Source organism: Zosterops lateralis (assembly GCF_965231275.1).
Source record: "Zosterops lateralis genome assembly, chromosome: 5".
Classification (NCBI taxonomy): Eukaryota; Metazoa; Chordata; class Aves; order Passeriformes; family Zosteropidae; genus Zosterops; species Zosterops lateralis.
Window position 1 is genome coordinate 12,548,352 of NC_139766.1, and position 16,059 is coordinate 12,564,410.

Below are 16,059 nucleotides of genomic sequence, written 5' to 3' on the forward strand. Positions count from 1 at the left end.
TTTGGGAACACCTGCTTGATAGCTTTGAGGACCCTGTAGAATATAGGATGTCCTCCTGGACTGTTAGTTTGCTGCCATCTATGGAGAAGGAAATGCGTGAACTGAACAGGGTTCACATACCCTTGCTCTGCTAGTGAAAAAGCTTTGTTGGAAGACCTCCGAACGTTGGGAAGACATCAACAAAAGGAGTTGACTGAAGCACAAAAATTATACTTATTTTAACATGGCTGGGGACAGGACTCACTCTGACTGAACCTCAAAGTCCATTGCTTTGAGCACAAGGAGCTGCAGTGACTGAGCATGGTCTTGGCAGTCAGCTCAGTGATTTTATTAATGCTTGTGCTGAGATCCATGAATATTTAGGAACAAGTATTCCAAAGTACCTATTCCCACAGAGATAGGTAGGAAAAGCTAGAAGGTAGCCTTTCGATATTTCAAGTAATACTTTGTTCTGAATAGCAAGGTGTTATAATGTTGGCTGTCACTCTATCTTCACCAAGTTCAGTTATTGCTTTTAAATATCCATATTCTACTTGTTACTGTACATTTACAGGCTTGAGGTCACAACATCTAGGAATTCAGATAAATGAGTTGATTCATCTCAGTTACCACTGCATACCTCACCATTGGGAAGAGGAGTGATAGAGTGGCTTGGTGAAACTTCATGTGTTTTAGTTTATGGCCCTTGCTTCTCATTCTGATACTGGGTACCACCAAAAAAGCCTGGCACCGTCCTCTTGACACTCTTCAAGATACTTACATATATTGGCATGGTCTTGTCTCAGTCTTCTCATCTTTGTGGCCCTGCACTGAACGCCCCCCTTCTCTTTCTTGAACTTTGGAGCCCAGGACTGAAGACAGCATTCCAGATGCACCTCACCAGGGCCAAGGTCATTGATAAAAAAGTTGAATAAGAGTGGACCCAGTATTGATCCCTGGTGCTCCCTGGCCTCTGGCTGGATTCTATCTGCTGATCATAATGCTCTGAGCTCTGCCATTCAGCCAGTTCTTGATCTACTTTCCATCCATTGGATCCACATTCCATTCCATCCAATGGATCCACCATCCATTTATCTAACCCCCATTTCCAGAGCCTACCTACAAGGATGTTATGGAAGACAATGTCAAAAGCCTTACTGATGTCAATGTAGACAACGTTCACTGCTTCCTTCTCATTGACCCATCCAGCCATGCCATTGTAGAAGACTATCAGACTGGTCCAGCATGATTTCCCCTTGGGGAATCCATGCTGACTATTCCTGATTACCTTCTCTTTTTTTACATTCAAGTTTGCAGGTCCTGGCAAAAAGCAGTGTGGAGAATATCCCTCCTGTGATTGACTATTGTGCTACAAATTAAAAATCCTTGCAGTTAAATCCGAGAGAAAAAATGAGGCAGTAGTGGGCAAGTTCTTATTATAATGTTTTTATTGGGGCAGTGCTTTGGTAGCACTTGGAGATACATATGATTAATAGGTTATTATCTTTTAGAAAAGCATAGTTTTAAAATTATTCCATTGACTCTGATGATAAAACTGAACTATTATTTTTCTGTCTCAAGTGTGCAAAACAACTTGTCATAGAAAACAGCACCAGATGCAAATATCCAAGGAAAATATGATTCTATTGTTTTAAATAAAATCCTGCTTTCAGGCACTTTTTTGACATAAAAAGGAAAGAAGCAATGATGCTTAGCATTATTTTTTGAAGAAGATAAGTTCTGCTGTGACAACATTGTGTCAATGTGTGCCAACTATTAAAGTTTTAATTTAGAAAGGTAGACAAAAACTGGTTTATTGGTGCCTTGATATCTTGCCTGACTTTGTTTCTGTATTGGCTTAATTTATTGGATAGAATAGTTTTCTTGATATTTAAAAAAAAAATTAAAAGCGTGTCAGAAATTAAAAAAGAGAAATTGCTTTAAAATTTAGGTTCATTTGGAAATTGAGACTAAGGCATATGGGAAAATGCCACACCGCTATTTTCATTCTGTCAGTTGCTCTGGAAGCCAGATGAGTACAGAACTGCAGCATGCAGAAGAGAGGGACTGAGGGGTGCAGGAAGGACAGATTATGGCTTTCAGAGAAGATCTAACAGACAGATCTAACTTTCCATCTTCTCTGACAAAAAGCAGTAATAAGAAAAGACATTTAAAGACCTTTAGAATTGGGATGCATTTTTTTTCTGGATCATGAGGTGTAATAAGCATTTAAGATGCTGTGTAAAAACCCAGGGTTTTTTAAAGGATTCTAATTCTACTTGTTTAAATCCCTCTTACTGAAGCTTTTAGGTAAAATTAGTACTGATATATAATAGTACTCAGTTATGAAAAAAATGAGCAAGTGCGTTAATTTGTATGACTCAGCACTCCTCCAAAATGTCAAAATCCATTTTTTGTTTATTAGAAGTTCTTTTAGGAAGTTAGACTCATGAGTGTGTTGTATTGAAAACAGCCTTTCAGTTGTATGCTTTATGTACAGTATGACTAATTTAAAATTACTGGAGTTCTGGAGGTATATTATCTGTTTGTACGTGCCATTATGCTGTTTGTTTCCCTGCATTGTCATTAGTGGGTTTCATTGATCAGTTTCATTTCAGCTTTCTTGGTTCATCAGTAAGTCAATAAGTAAATAAGGAGTGTTGTTTCATTTGCAAATTTGTCTATAAACTAGTCTGTTTACTTCTGATAGTAGATTGGTGAGTAAGTGACTTGGCTTTGTTACAGCATTATGGAATGGTTTGGCTTGGAAGGAACCTTTAAAGATCATCTATTCCAAGCTCTCTGCTGTGGGGTTCTCCTATGGAATTGGGTACCCTAATGCAAGCACTGAAAATCAGTGCTATCCACTGTAGGCTTGGAACTAAATGTCATCCCACCGAAAGAAATAACATATGGATATATCCTACAGATAATTTCCAATAGCCAGATTTACCATTAGGAGAAAAACTCAACTTCTGTCTCTCTTAATAAAGATATGTTCTCAGAATCACTCTGGAACTGAGTGGCAATATCTATAAAATCTGTATGTGACAGTGTCTGATTCAGAGTTATTACCTTTTTAACAACTGTAATTATAGTGCTCTCATGGGTGGTGTTTAGTCAACAGTGCATCTAGGTTAATTTCATAAAAATGAAATACTTTTCCTCCCTTTGCTGCTCCAGTCTCTTCCTTTCTTTAAATCAAGGGTAGGTTTGAATTGGTTAATTCTCAAAGTTACTGTTCAAAATAAGAGGATTGTAACATCTTTTGCACAGGAAAAGTCTGCTGTCCCAGCTGTCTGAAGACTTCAGGTCAAGCTGTGGTGGGTTGATCCTGACTGGACACCAGTCTGACCAAGTTGCAATTCTGGTTTAATTTAGTGTAAATTAAATGCATCACATGGCTACAGATCACAGCTTTGTGTGGCACAGGTAGAAGCAGATGTGACAATGACTATCATTTTGCTGCTTGGTAGCCTCCTTTTACCATAAAGCACTATTGCTATATATGTTTTTATTGTCACTCAAAATTTGAAACCTCTGCATCTGATAGAGGTTTTGGCAGTCTGTCTAATGGGGACAGTAGAAAGACGTTACTGAAACTATGAATGATGAAATACATTATATCCTTTCTGCTGTACTGCAATGGAGAAGTGAGCCTTTCTCTTTTTTCTCCCTTTTTTCTAAATTAACATCTAATCCCACAAGGAAAAAGCATTGCTTTTCATGCAGCCTGCTGAGCATCATGTTATAATGAGGCTTCATCACAGTGGATATTGCTGTAATAGTCTATAGCATTTTTCCACTACTCCCTCCCCAACCCTTAGACTCACTGGCCTATATTTTCTGAAATGTCTGGGGACATGAATAGTCACAGTTTTGGGGTGAGATATGAGGTCCATTGAGTAGACTTGATTTTTCAAAAGGCCAGTTCTTTTGACTTACCTAATAAGGACTTTCCCATTAAAATAGCTAAGAAATTAAGAAATCCAGAATAAAAGTATTTCCAGCATAAACTCAGAGTCTTTTCTGTGTTTTGATTAATTTTCCATCTGCTTGTAGAGTGCAGTAGAGGGGTTATGGGTGGCAATAGCCTGGTGTGGTTGATACAGGAAATAGGGAAGTAACTAGATTGTATGTTGCTCAGTTTTATTTTATTCCCTAAATCTGTGAGAACCCACTGCCAGTTGCACATCCCTATAGCAGATTCCTTAACATAACGTGGCCTTTTCCCAGCCCTGCTTCTCTACTTGTTTACTGGAGAGAGGTATGCAGTCTTTGCTTTTGAATATTCAGGATAGGTTTTTAAGAACAGTTTAGAAGCAGCTTCCTTGGTAACTTTTTAAAGTGGAGTGGTGCATGTTAATCAATATTTTATATTTTGTTCCAGGTGGGTAAACTGAGAGAAAAAATCCAAGAAGTTAAGCAAGAAAGGGAGCAGGAGCAGCATAAGCACACTGCCTATGTTTCTGAACTGAAAGCCAAGCTCCATGAGGAGAAAATGAAGGAACTTCAGAGCGTCAGAGAGCTACTGATCCGGCAGCACGAGCAGGAGGTGGCAAGAATGGTGAAGATCAAGGATGGTGAAATTCAGCGTTTGCAGTCCACAGTCAATGTCCTGCGGGACGGGGCAGCTGACAAGGTGAAGACGGCGCTGCTGAGCGAGGCAAAGGAGGAGGCTCGCAAGGCGTTCGACGGGGAGCGGATGAAGCTGCAACAGGAGATCTTGGAGCTGAAATCTGGCAAAAAGCAGCTTGAAGAGGCTCTGAACAACATTATGCAAGCAGATAAAATGAAGGCTGCAGACCTGCGCACGGCTTATCAGTCCCACCAGGATGAGATCAATAGAATAAAGCGGGAATGTGAGAGGGAGATCCGCAGGCTGGTAAGTTCAATAAGTAATGCTGCTTATTTCACTTTATAGCAGGTATTGGTATATTGCTGTGGTATATGTGCCCATAAATACCAAAGCAGCCTTTGGCAGTGGTATCTTCCATCGATGCTGGTTGCTACAATGGCCACTATTTCCACTACTTTCCCCTCCTTACTGGAAAGGTGAACCTTGGCTCCATAGCCTGTCCAACACAGTCCAAAGCTTTATGTCCCACCAAATAAATACAAATCAGCCAAGATTTTCCAGAATGAATTTTCTCAACAGATCAAAGAAATAGCCTTTCCCCTTCCTAGTTGCACAACTATACTCCTAGTGACCAGAACAAGCCAGGGATTGTTCATTGGACAATGCAAGAATGCCTTGTGAGATGGCAACATTAAATTCACGTAGAGATTTTATATTTAAATTGGAGAAACCAGTTGTGCTGAAACAAAACAGTCTCGTTGCTTCTTCTGTATCTTTATCCAGGTCATTCAATTTTAAGCATTGTTGCCCTTTCAGAATCTCTGTATTTTTTGTATAGCAGCAGAAAAGTTAGGGCCTAGGACAGCAGGCTTTTTTCACGCTTCATAAACCCTGGGACTTCAGCACAGATGGCAGACTATGCTGTTTGTATAAAATCAAAATCCAGGCAATATTTCCTGACAGTGGGTGCCCCAAATTATTCAGCTTCATAAAATGTAAAGAATCTAAGATGGGCTGTATACAGTAATACATTTAGAGAGGTCTTCATCAGGTAGTACCACACTTCTGTTTGTGATATTTTCTATAAATGTGTACATATCTAATTGTTTATCTGCACAAACTAGGAGCGTAATAGCTATACAAATAAAATCAAAAATACAATAAGCATAATATTTATGTTATGTCAAGTAGTACAGACTTTTAATAGAATGAAACATCAGTTTCCTTACGAAAATATCTTGTTGGTTTGAATTTGCACAGAAATGACCTCTTATTTCTTGCATGCCTTAGGAAAAATTACAATGATGACAAGCTACAAACTGTAATATCTGCTTACTGCTGCTGATTTTCTGTCTGAGACAATGAAAGCTTGTAATGCAGTAAATATTTATGCTTTAAATTAACTGGATGTTGATCAAGTCTCAGGGGTATCATTTTGTTCATTAATTAACACTGCAAAGACTGACAAAGTGGTTTCTGCAAACATAATTTCTTTCATATTTTGTTCTATATTAGAAATGTAAAATTCAAAAATCATTGCAATGAAGTACAGACAATTATAAAAGGTATTAAAGGAGAGAGACGGTTGGTACATTCTGGCATATGTTTTTCTGGAGGACATTTTCTAAATGAATTTAACCTCTTCTAAGAAGTGTTTCAAAGGAAACACTTAACTCTTCACTTTCAAGAGCAGAGGTTTTCAGCCTGATGTTGTACAAAGGTGATGAAGAAGGGCACTCTGTTTTCTGCCTGGCACAAAAAAAATAATCCTGTGAAGTCATTCAAAATTTTAATCATAGCCTTGCTGGGCCTGTGTTACTCAGTATGTTACTCAGTACATCTGAAAAGGTGAATATATTGGGAGGGTGTGTAGGTAACTCTTGTTTCCTTATCCCAGCACCAAAGGATGTCTGCCACTGGTCTTATGGGCTTTCTCAGGAGATGTTTTTATCTTCCTCCAAGAGTCTGGTGCTGCCTTCTAGTGCCTCTATTCCTTTCATTTAATGAATTTCAAATTTTTCCTTAAATTCAGTGGTATGTGGGGTTTTTTAAGAGAAGAGTTTCTGCTAGGAATTCTTAGGAATTTAGGTAGTTGTTATTGCACAGGGCAGTCTTTAAATCTGTGATGAGGTAAAAAATGCTGCAGGGTTCCTACATAAGTTCTCTTTTCCTTTGAGAGAGCACGTGGGATTATAGAATGTGATCATTGGGATATTTCCCTCTCTCCTCTCCCCTCCATTTAATTAGTTCAAGGGATGCTTGCCTTCAATTTCAGATTAACCCTATCAGCTCTGGATTTGGGGTTCTTGGTTAGTTTCTGCTGTTGTGTGGGATGAAATGATAAGGATGTGACAGGCACTGTTATTAATATTAGCACATTTCTGTAACTGAGTTTCAGTTAATGTACTCTTTTGTATGTGTGCTGTGTTTTGTGGCACTATTAAAAAACCAGCATCTTCAGGATTAATGACCTAAATGGGCTGGCCATACTGTAATTCAAATTCAGATAGAGTAATTCAGGATGCAGTCTGATTGTCTTGTCACACTTGGCTGATTTATTTCACCTTTCAGATCACAGACTACTTTTGTGAATGTTTTTCTTACTGATATTGCAGCTAGAAAAAAAAAATCTGTATTTTGCCATTAACACCTATGACTAATCTGACTAAAATCTTATAATTCTTGGCTGTTACTAAAAAATAAGTTATGAGAAAGGAAAACAGCAAAATCCATTGTTTATGTGTATATGGGTACAATTATATTGACCATATTTTTTAAAAATGTGATTAATCAATTTGGAGATTGTTTTCATAGTTTTGAATTGAGGCATGAAAAGTAGCCAACAAACCTCAACAGAAACAAGACTGAATGGCTCAGGTCCTAGTGCTTAATACGGGAAAGTAATGTACCTATTTGGCAAAAAATATAACACACTTTTTCTATGTGCAGTATGAAATTATATCGGAATTTTTCAGTTCCTGTAATTGGAAATGTAATAGTGATATAAATGTTTTCATTCATTTAAGGAATGCTAATTGCTGTGGATTTTATTCCCCCACCTTCCAAGAAAATACATCCTTGTTGTATATGTGCACCAGCACAATGTGCTTGCAGCTATGAAACCAGAAGTAAAAATAGCTAGTAACAAACTGGAGGGACAAATGAAACAGATGTCTTGAAAATAAAGAGGCACCTTGGAGAAGATGAGAAAGCAAGAACAGCTATTACTTATTTTGTTCAGCCCATATTTTCTGAGTAGTTGAGTCTGAAGAGTTGTATTGTTCCACAGAATAAACTCTACAAAAAGTACACAAAATAGCAATTTCAGCCAATATTTTTTAGGCCTTGATTAAACTTCCCATTTAAGTGACTTCCTTGGTCTGAAAATCAGGTTTGAAGTTAGTTTTCAGAGGTAAGTAAGGTTGCTCTCTTTTGCCTGATAATCCTGAAATAGCCGGCTGACATTGTTGGTGATCCTTGGAAACAGACCAGCCTTGCTCTGTTACCAGCACAGGTGGGAAGGAAGGAAGCCATGGCTATTGACTACAGCATGTTAGTTAGAGGTTACTTTCCTTCTGGGGCCACTTGGACACCGTTTATAAGCTGGCCCTTACATTGCAAGGCACATTTCTCTAGGTACTGTTTTTGTGGTGACAAGATTAATGGACACTTTGCAGTGCTTGCCTTAGAAAATGCATGCAAAAGCCCAGTCATTAAAAGGATATTGAATTATGACATCACTGATGTACTGATTTTTAGTACTGGTGGAATAAGAAAAAAACTGATTTTTTTTTTTGTGAACAGTTAATATAATATTTAAACTTTGGAACAAACAAATGACACTTGCACCCTGCATTTTGTGGTACATGTTTTAGTAAATAGTGTTTCTTTTATTGGAAATGTCTTTAACACCAAGCCTTTTACTTATTTTACAGCTAAATACCATTCTACCCTGTAAAAATCTTTACACATATGGTCTTCCTAAATATTCTTTAACAGCTTGGATTGAAATTAACTGAAAGACTTCAGTATAAAATAGACCAAATTTTCTTAACCACAAAATCATTAAGATTCCACTGATTGTACTAGATGCGCAGTAAGGTTCCTGTTTAAGAGGGCACACAGGACACCAAATGAGTTAAATTTGCATATTTCAATTGTATTTTCAAGTAGCCTTATAAAAATTGTCTAAAGAGCAAAGTGACAGTACTGCAGATTCATACTTGCAAGGCAAAAAGACCTTTTGCTGCTAAGAGCATCGAAGTAAGAGAAATTGTTTTCAAAACGTGATTTTCAGAAGTTCCTGATCAGCAGTGATTTATGGAGACAGATGCACTATTTAAGTGTCTTTAATCTTCTTTGTTGGAATTACATTGCTGCATAAATAAAAAACTCCTTCCAGTGTGAAACGCTGTCTGATGTTTCCCAAACAAATATAATGCAGGACATGAAAGAATATAATTCAAACTAATAGATTAAGCAGTTTTTAAAGTTAGAAAGCCAGGCAGTTTCACTGAAACTTCTCTTCAAGAGAAAAACCTTGTTATGGAATAAGCTCATGTATCATTTATATTGATTTTTTAAAAATACTAATATTTCAGTTTTGTGTCTGTGTCTAACACGGCATCTCACGATTTAAGTGAAGAGTTCTAAAAAGTGGGGTTTTTTCCCAGAATTAAGAATTAGGCTGCTCCAGTTGAGGACAGCCCAAAATTTTAGCTCACATCCTTTACAAATTCTTGTTTTCTAACCTTGCACAGCTCTTAGGTTGTCTCTCTATCTGTCTTTAGTATGGATTATACTAATACTAATAAGGTATCTGTGTCTTTAGTATGCTTTAACACTGGGAGTAAAATACAGTCATGGAAAAATTTAGATGGTGAGGGTCCTCTAAAGGTGAGCAGGTGCAGTGTCCTGTGTGAAGCAGCGCTGCTTTGAAGGTTGGATCAGGTTGCCCTGGGCCTCCTCCAGTCCAGTTTGAAAACCTCCTAAAGATGGGAGTTCAACAGTGACAGCCTGCCCTAAAGCCCAGTCACGGTGAGAGTTCTTCTTCTTCTCTTGATTGTCACTATTGTCCTTTTGCTGTGTATCTTGGAGAAACACGTACTTTGTTCATCACTGTGTTCCCCTTAGGATGGCTGAATACAATCTGCCATTGTATCGCATCCTGCCTGCTTCCTCTGGGCTGGCTGAGCAAGCCTGGCACCTTCACCATTCCTTCAGTGCTGGATGCTGCAGCCCCATGGTGGTCTTACTGGCCCTCCTCCAGTTATATGGCACTTGGACCAGTATGTCAATACCTTTTTTGTGCTGGGGAGCCTAGAAGTGGCTGTGGTGCTCCTAGTGTTGTTTCCCAAATGCCTAATAAAAGGCTAAATCTCTTTTGGTACACCCCTCCTGGTTTGGCCCAGTATCAAGTTAACTTCAGTCGTCGCAAGCTCTCACCAGTGACCCATATCCAACTTGCCCTATAGGACACAAAGATCTTTCCTTTTGTCTTCCTATTTTTCCTCTTTTCTTTCTTCCCATTGCAAAATTACCAACTTCAATTGGCATCCAATTGTTGTAAGCACTTGAGCTCTCCCAGGGGCAGGACACTGTATCTTTCTTAGGCAAACTTCATGAGGGTTTCTCGACTCATTTCTCGAACATGTCAGAAATTTCCTCAGAATGGTCTTCCCATCCTCTAGTGTGGTAACAGCTCCTCCAAATTTGGTACCATCTGCAAATCTGGGGAAGAGCGCATTCCATTTCTTCTTATGGGCAATTGACAGGAAAAATAATAGAAGCAACATTTAACACTCCACCGAACCCCAAATTACCTACTGAGTGGAACAGTTTTCTAATAATATTTGTGTTCTCCTGCATTACCATTACTAGGATTTTGCCATTTTAAGGCAGTGGAATTCGTATTTTTATGTTATTTTCATCACTGGGGGCAATGCAGAGACATTTGTCTCTGAAAATTCCGGAGCACAGGGACATTTGGCTTTTGGCAGGGGTACTCCCTGCTGGCCTGAGGAGAAGGGTGGAGCTTGGCTTTCCTCGCTTCACTTGTGCAATGGCACATGTGTGTGAGTTTTGATTCCTAACCAGTGTTGAATTTTGAGACTGGAAAGCTGAGCTTTGAATCATCTGAGGCAGTCGTGCATGGTTGGGCTGAGCTGCTTCTTCTCAGCCGCTTAACCCCGCGTGGATTTCACACACAGCTGCTGATATCAAATTGTAGGGCTGTTCCCTGGGTTCTGCCATCTGCTTGAGACACGTGTTTCAGCTGCATTCCAAGGCTGATTTAATCTGCAGGAGAGACCCACCACCTCCAGCTTTGTAGGACTGCAAATAGTACTTGGCTTTCTGTTTTCTGAAGATTTATGCTTCTTCTCTTAGCAGCTCACAGGGCAGCATTCCAGCCAGAAGTTTTTCCCTGAATCAAGCAGATGTAATGAACCTTTTTCATAGTGCAGGCTCAGCATTTTTTTGCTCGTTCTTAATATTTTCTAAAAAGTTAGGAAGGTCACAAATTTGACTTCTGTATCTTCTTACAAAATTTGGAACAGTATTAAAAACCCACTAAAGCTACATATGGTGTAGCACCCGGAAAAAAAAAATCTCCTAAAGTTTGTATTACTTAATTTTGCTACATTTTTATCTTTTTGACTACTTGTTCAATTTGTCCTATTACCTATCCCAAGTGTTCATTGACAGTTCTTTCAATGAACACTTGGGAGAGGAAATAGGAAAAATCCTATTTTGTAGCTGGCTTTTGAGAAAGATGTGAGAAACCTCTTATTAGTCTGGATAAGTTCTGGGTTTTTCTGCTCATGTGGTGTATCTTTTGTAATTTATCAAAACATCTAATGAGATTTACACACTTGTGAAAAGTATGTGGGAAAAGCTACTGGAGGAAATTATTGACTCTTAGTTTAGAAGAATTACACTTGAAATTACGAATAAATCCTATCCACCTCTGTCTGGGACTTATTACTCCACTGAATGGTTGGCATCTCTTGTTCTTTCCCCCCTAAGTTTCCTAAATAAGCAGCAAACATTTATTTAAATAGCTGAGCATATCTGTTGTAGGGAATACTATGCACAACTCTGGAATATTTAATTTCTTTCTCCACATGGGCTTTCAGCTTGGGATATTGTTAAGTCTTAGTATCCCTTTATAAATGTAAACAATGCTAATTCTTTTTGGTTCAATCTTTACCTGTTTTTTTTTAGTAGCATGTTCCTTTTGTTCTTCATAGTAACCAGCAATCCGTCTGTCATGATAGCCCTATTTTCAGTGTTAGGCACTTAGTATTAGACACTTGGTAAGGTTAATTAAATTTCTGCTGGAGAAGAACACTGTAGAATTTTGTTCTGCAGTTGGCTAGGAGATAACTTTGACAAGGATGGGTAAAGAGGAAGGTCTTACACTTGGCAATGCAGCAGCTGGCTTTTTCCACTTTGGAAACTGAATATGCCATTGCCTTGATAGATGTGGCTTTTAATTCCCTGGGAATTTCTCTTTCAACTTCATGAGAGACTAAAGTTCCCCCAAAGGTCTCTGACTTTCTTTCACTGTAGCCATTGAAGTGTGGTGTAATTGGCAGGGGATGCTTTTTATAATGACCAGCTTGGTTCTCTTTCATGTTTGATAAATATTATTAAAAGACTAATTTCTGCTCTTTTCTCAAAGCTCTAAGGGGGCAGTTAGATACATGTTCTTATGAACCTGGGTAATTTTCACACAGGCTGTAAATGCTAGCTCTTCATTGACATAATGCAGGTATTGTCTCTGTTCAGCATCTAACATTGACAGCACAAAACCCCTGAAAAAAATATATTTAAAAAGCTCTAATTTTAACCAAGAACTCCAGAGTTACTCAAGGTGATTTCTCAGTAATTTGCCTCTGCAGCTGCTTGTGAATGATCTTATTTTCTTTAAATCCTCTTTCAGAGGGTATTTCTGCTACTTTTCTTCTCAAGGCCTATAATTGAAAATACCTTCTAACCTCATGTTCCACTGCCTTCCTACCACAGACTTTTTGTATTGACTTGTGCCAGCCTTAAATGTGTAAAGAAAAATAATCTCTAAAGTGTTCTAAAGTACTTCAAAATCCATGCAAAAGAGAATATTAAAGAGCTCATTTCACCCTCTTTTACTTGGTAGCTGCAAAAAGCTCGTAAATTTGTTTTAAACCAAGGATGAATTTGAAACCTAAACAACACTTGGAAGGAATTTCTGGGATTATATATTTGATTTATACAATATATGTGAGCCCAGGGCATGATTGGGATGTCATTGTACTGAATATGTTGGAAGAAAAGATGGTATCTATCTCCTGTATCTTACTGAGAGGTCTCAGATGAGTTGCAGAAGAGGCAGGAATCCATGAAGCAGTGGTGGGAGTTAGTGCACACAGGTTCCAGTTGTCAAATGTTCAAGTACAATGCCATGGTAGAAAACATGAAAACACTTCTTAATCTGATCTGCTGAAGGGCTTCTGTGCCTGAAGGCTTTCTTATCAACTCTGTCACTTAGTCTAATAAAAAATACTCCTTCTCTTTATGACCACGTAGATTCTTAGACAATCTTGGCTACCACAGTGTTGCTTCCACAGCATGTGCTTGATTAAAATAGCAAGCAACAGTGAAGCTGGATTAATCCATTTTGATTTTCATTTGCCTAATGGAAGATATGCTTCTCCCCACTGAAACAGAGACCATAATACATATGTCTAAAATACATACCTAATTCATACCTAATTACATTAGTTGGTTCACCTTTATGCTGCCAACTTTTTTTTTTTCCTTCATGTAGCAAACTGTAGCTCCAGTGGTTCTCCAGTGTGACAGAACTGACATAGAGACTGTTTGAGCTTTTACAACTATTAGAATATATAATACTAGGCTAAACTAAAGTCTTCTATGGCAGCTTATGTTCAGTTTAAACCTAAACCATCTCTCTCTTCTTCCTAGTCATGTGTCTCCTCTTCCATTGCCACCTGGGCCCTTGATCTCTTCCACATGTTGGAAAGTTGCATTCCTGTAAAATACTTACCTTTCTTTTTTTTCCCCCCACTCTGGACTAATTTCTACTCTCTGTTAAGAAAGCAGGCAAGGAAGATGAACGAATTTGCTCTGCCCCATGCAAGGCTGAAAAAGATAGTAAGTCTTTGGGTCAGATTGCAGTAGATGTTAGAAAATTGAGACATTAACTAGGTCAGTGCAGTTACATTGGATGAATAAAGGGTGTAACCATCCCCTTGAAGAGAGCACAATTGTACTGACCCCCATGCTTCTGAAGCATAATTTGGAAGCATTCTTGGTGCAGTTCTAGTCATCTTTATCAATTTGTGGTAAGTTAGTTGCTTAGAAATTCTTTCTTCTGGTGGTTTGTGCTTATAAAAAACTAAGCACTATTGCAGTGTTCTGTGTGTTTGTATGTGTATATGTGTGTGTGCACATGTTTAGTTTACATGAGTAAGAGGTTCTCTAGTGTATGCTTGTAATTTAAGATAGAAACCCAAAATAAAAAAGGATCTACAGTTTTTGGTATTTTATTATATCAGTGTTTCAAAGATTTGTATGCTTGATTTAAACATGGGGTATTTCTGAAAGATTCACCACATGTAGATTTTTGTGGTAGGAAAAAGAGTAGTAGGAAAAGCAGAGGAGAATTATGCCTTCCCTTAACCCTCACCTCAAAGCTATGCTCTTTTGTGGCATTTCTTTCTAATTTGTGTAAGTCTGTGTGGTTTGATCAATGTGAGAGGAGGGTGACATGAGTGTGACTGCACTGCTCACATCTGTTTCAAAGGATCAGTTCTGTGTCAGTTCAGCAAGAAGCAGATGTACCAAGATTGTTGCTTTCCTTTTTTCTTCCAACTTAAAGCCTATGTCATTGCATTTACCATTAAGTTGTGAGAACAGGAAGAATATGAAATATGCTACCAATTGAGTACCACAAATTAGGGCTGCATATGTAAGCTTGGGTCATCTTACTGAATGTGTGCCTTGACTGGGCAAATTCCTGTGTCAGTTATATGGATGTTCAGTCTGAACACCTGTGTCATTGAAAGTGAAACTGTCCACAGTATTTAGTTACATGACATTTTTTCCTCCTGAGGCCTCCCTGATAGATCAGTGTGCCTGACAGATAGCATTCAGTAAATGAGGCAGCTGCTTAATTTTTGTCATTGTTGTTTGCTGCACTGTCCCTCTGAAATCCTGCATGTTGCAAATTCTTCCATTTATAAAAACTGCATTCTTTCCTGCAAGTCCTTTTTTAGCATACTTGGAAGTCTCACAAATGTGAGTTGACATACTGGGAAGTATTGCTTTTATTTACTGTCTGAGGAGTTGGGACACAGCAACTTTTCTAAATCAGGGAAGAAATCTCCATCAAAACCAATCTTGGTCAGTTCCAGTTAGAACTTCAAGGTAGTCTAGCTCATCTTACTCACTTCAAATATGACCTTTTTATCTTTGATCATGGTTCAGCCAAGCCATCCCCTGCCAGTCAGGTTCTGTACACAAACTAATTTCACATGCTTTGTGGACTGTGAAAGGATTAATAAAAGAATCCTGAAGAAGCAAATTGCATCCGATCCTGTAATCTCATTGTGTTAATCCTGTAAATCACTTCAATTGAACTATAAATTACTTCTAGTATGTCTTTTTGGTTTTGGTGTAACTTGACATAATGGACTTCTATGGATGTAGGACTATAATAAACAACAAACATATGATTTAATTAGTTCATGATTTTATTTTTTCAAATAGGATTCTAGTACTCTTACTTTCAAAATTTCATGTATTTATGCTGGCCAAGAAGACAGTTTTGTAAACTGGAGGAGATACAGCACAGTTCCAATAAATATATTATTAATGGTTAACATTCTTGTTAAGAAATCTGTTTCTATAGTAACTGCTGCAGATTGTCACTTCCTCTAGCATTTGGAATAGTACCAAAGTGAATTTAACACTGATGCTGCGCGGGACAAATCCTATGAGAGCTGCAGTAGATCACTGTGAGCAATGTGCTTTATTTGCTATGGAGATGTATGAACACACAGTTCAGTAACCAGAGAGGGTGTTTAAGAACTGTTTCTTCCTACCCTTTATTCTAATGGTCTGTGTGCACTTACTTTTTTTCCTTCTACATAAAGACTAGTCCTCATTTGAATCTTATAGTAAGGGCACATAAAATACGTAGGTATGCTTAAGGTTTTAATTTTATGTATTGTGCATGTATGTGCTACTAATTTTAAATGTCTGTGAAGAGATTCACCACATGTGATACTCACTAATAAAGAGGGAGTCAACATGGGGCAAATGTGTGTGGCTCAAGCTTTGGAACAAAGCCCAGGTGAGTTTTAAAGGGTGTGTTTATCTTATCTTGTTCTGGTTGTGTTTCTTTGCTAAAACATAGTGAAAGCAGATTTTTCTTCTCCATATTGAAGTGTGTATCCTCAGATGAAGTGGATGTTTTCAGTGGCTATGTATTCTGT

At 38.2% G+C, this 16,059-nt stretch overlaps 1 protein-coding gene across 9 annotated transcripts in view; it reads left to right on the top strand.

Moving 5' to 3' along the window:
* LOC310909538 (janus kinase and microtubule-interacting protein 1) overlaps positions 1–16,059 on the top strand; it is a 108,538-nt gene that overhangs the window by 69,150 nt on the left and 23,329 nt on the right. For all 9 annotated transcript variants that reach the window (XM_083861474.1, XM_083861475.1, XM_083861473.1 and 6 more), the window contains one exon: positions 4,370–4,864. In XM_083861474.1, coding sequence (XP_083717600.1) covers positions 4,370–4,864 — 495 coding nt within the window. The remainder of the gene's footprint in view (positions 1–4,369; positions 4,865–16,059) is intronic.